Genomic DNA, 2968 nt, shown 5'->3' on the forward strand with positions numbered 1-2968 from the left:
GAATCCTATTTCAACTTGCTTTTAAGTTAACTCTGTTTCAGATGAAATAGTTCAGATGTGTGATAAACTGGCAGAAAGTGATGGCAGTGAATATATGGTAAAAGAAACCCATTTCCATGAATACTCAATGTTGCCCACATGGCCCCACCAATGCTACATCTAGAGCTCAGAAAGCAGTAATCTGGAAAGCCTGATGTTACTGTGTTGGCCAGCCAGTAAATAATGTAGTGCTTTGGTATCATGGCAGGTAGTTACCCAGCTCCTGTGAGCATGCCATACTGAAATGAATGTCTGGGTTAGGCCCACCTCCCTCTCCCCCAGGCTGGGCTTATTAAACTAGAGCACAGCAGATATGCAGTTTCTGTAGGTAACTGAGAGTTACCTACATTTGACTTTCCTCATTTCACAACCCACACTTCTACCCCTAAAAATACACGTGCTTCACCCACAGAACCATTACCTCACAGAATTTTATTTCCTTTTCTTTTTGGCTGAATCTTCTAACCTACTTTAAAAAAAAAGAAAAAAAAATCCCCAGTATGCTGTTATCTCCGGTTATAGCACCAGGAAGGTGTGCTGGGGCCAAATCGGGGACGATGGAATTTGCTGTGGGGAAACCCGCTGATGACAGTGGAACCCGCCCGCGTGTGAATTCCCATGGCTCCTGCCACCCCTTTATAAGCAGGTGGAGGTACGGGAAGGCTGGCAGGACAAGCAAGCAGAAGCTGAGCACAGCTGCTGTGTGGAGTGGAAATGGCTGGCTTTAGCAGCAAGATCTTGGTCCTGGTTTCCCTGTTGGGGCTCCTGGCGCTGCTCCTGTGCGGCACCTCTGAAGGTGAGTGAGCTTGGGCATTCAGTCCCAGGAAGCAGTTCTCAGTGCTGCTCTGCAGCGTGCCAGCCATGCCGGGGTGTGCATGCTCACAGCTGGCAGCAGGATGAGGGTGAGATGGAAGGGAATTTTTTCAGCGAAGTATGCTGCCTAATCCTTTTCTGTCGATGGGGAGCTGGATAGTCAGGGGGCTGAACAGCAAGTACCCTAGGCAGCATGGCAGCATGGTCTAAACAGGTTTTATTTACTTTGTCATCTTCCTTCATTCCAGCACAAAGCAACCAGGATTGCTGCCTGTCTTACACCAAAGTGCGTCTGCCTCGGTGGGCCCTGAAGGGTTATACTGAACAACTCTCCAGTGAAGTCTGTGATATCCATGCAATCATGTAAGCTACTTTTCAAAAGATCCTGTTTTTTTCTGACATGTATTAACTTTAGGATGTCTGGGCAGAAACAATGATTTGAACATTATAAGCATGATTTTTCTTGCTTTTTCAAAATGTTAAATTCACTGAAAAAATTATAAATAATACCTGTAAACAAAATACACAACCTCTAGCTGATAGGGACTACTAACTCATAGGACAGCCATACAATGTAAATAATAAATCTGTCTAGGAATCAACTGTGCAAACAAAGACATGCTTCTTCTCCAGCTGAGGGCCACTCTAGCCAACACAGGGTGTTCGCTTGCCAAAACCTGTTAACAGACACATAAGCAACAAGAGCTTTCTTAATTTGCAGATTGGATTTTTTTTTTCCACAAGGTTTTAGCCCTCCTAAATGTTGATCTGTCACTGTAGCTTGACAGCAACTATTGTCCTTGGTCTCACAAATTATTTCTGGCGCCAGCAAAGTTCTTTGTCTCAATAGTTCCAATAAATTGAACACAACTTTATGGCGCAAAAAATAATTCTTGAGATTGAAGCAGCTGTTACATTTAAATTTCATTAGGTGTTTCTTTTTGTTCATGTAGTATCGGAGGTGTTGTGGAGCATCCCATATCTAACTGGCATTTACAAAAGCAGTTGCTATTGTTTATTATATAGAGTAACCATGATGCATGTTTTTGACCAAATGCATCTTCGCAGTATTTACTAGCAGGGATTTCTAATGATTTACTGATCTCTTTATGATTATTTCTTTTCCAGTTTCCACACCTACAGTGGGCTGAATGCCTGTGTAAATCCTAAGGAAGGCTGGGTGAAGAAGCATCTTCTTTTCCTGAGGTAGGAATCTAAAAATCTAAATACTACTAGGCTGATGAAAACAGAGCATGTAAGAAGGCCTGTTTCTTACATCTCCTGAATGCCACTTCTGATGGCAATGTTGAACACCTTTGTCTTTTCATCTTGTGTCAGACATGGCTACTCCTTTTCAGAGTCTTCTCAGGGACAGTCATGTCACATGTCCCTTTTTCTACCTGAGTTATTCTCTCAGGAGGTGTTAGAGAGAGAAATCTGTGATGGAACTGTGGCTGAGGTCATTATTTATGTGTGTTGTCTCATTCTTTTAACAGCGATAAGCTCAAGAAGATGTCAATGTAATATGGTTTCCAGCAGGGAACTACACGCAGACGTGGCTGAAGAACCACTAGGTTGAACCTCTCGGTTGAGATTGTTGTCTTGTACACTGTTGTGTGCTTACTCACCACTATCTCTGGCTTCTTTGGAACCGTTGAACTTCTTGAGTTGATTCATATTGCATCGCTGTTTTGCTTGAATTAAGCATTTAGTTAAAGTTTCTATTTTTACTAATATGTGTATGTTACTAATATGACGTGAGTACTATTTAGAGAAGACTACCTTAAGCTGTTGTACAGAGTATGAATTTTACTAAGTTTATTGCATGTTATTTTTGTTTTGTTCAGCCTGTGTAAAGTGGGTTATTTATTCTGTTTATTCTGTTACTTCTTTGGCAGTCTCTTGTGCCAAAATGTTTCCTTTTAACCATAGTTAGCATTATAATACTTCTTGAAGTATTGTTAAACAAAGCCTGCTTGTGGAAAAAATCAAAATTGGAGTTTTAAAAAAATAAATGTTAAAATCTGCATTCTGTGTGATATGTTTATTTTTTTTAATTGAAAAAGGTGACTTCCCCTTGAAATGAATTCCTTTGCTTATGAGCCTCCAGGTGAAA

The 2968-nt window shown here is 41.1% G+C and overlaps 1 protein-coding gene across 1 annotated transcript; it reads left to right on the plus strand.

Annotated features, from left to right (window-relative positions):
* The first annotated feature begins 753 nt into the window (after positions 1–753).
* CCL20 (chemokine (C-C motif) ligand 20) lies at positions 754–2588 on the plus strand. The gene is made up of 4 exons (XM_010568310.1): positions 754–835; positions 1101–1215; positions 1981–2058; positions 2349–2588. Exons 1-4 carry the CDS (start codon positions 754–756, stop codon positions 2374–2376), a joined length of 303 nt encoding a protein of 100 aa, XP_010566612.1. The 3' UTR covers positions 2377–2588.
* Positions 2589–2968: the final 380 nt, after the last annotated feature.

This window comes from Haliaeetus leucocephalus, unplaced genomic scaffold, assembly GCF_000737465.1.
Source record: "Haliaeetus leucocephalus isolate CR32 unplaced genomic scaffold, Haliaeetus_leucocephalus-4.0 Scaffold240, whole genome shotgun sequence".
In the NCBI taxonomy this organism is placed as follows: domain Eukaryota; kingdom Metazoa; phylum Chordata; class Aves; order Accipitriformes; family Accipitridae; genus Haliaeetus; species Haliaeetus leucocephalus.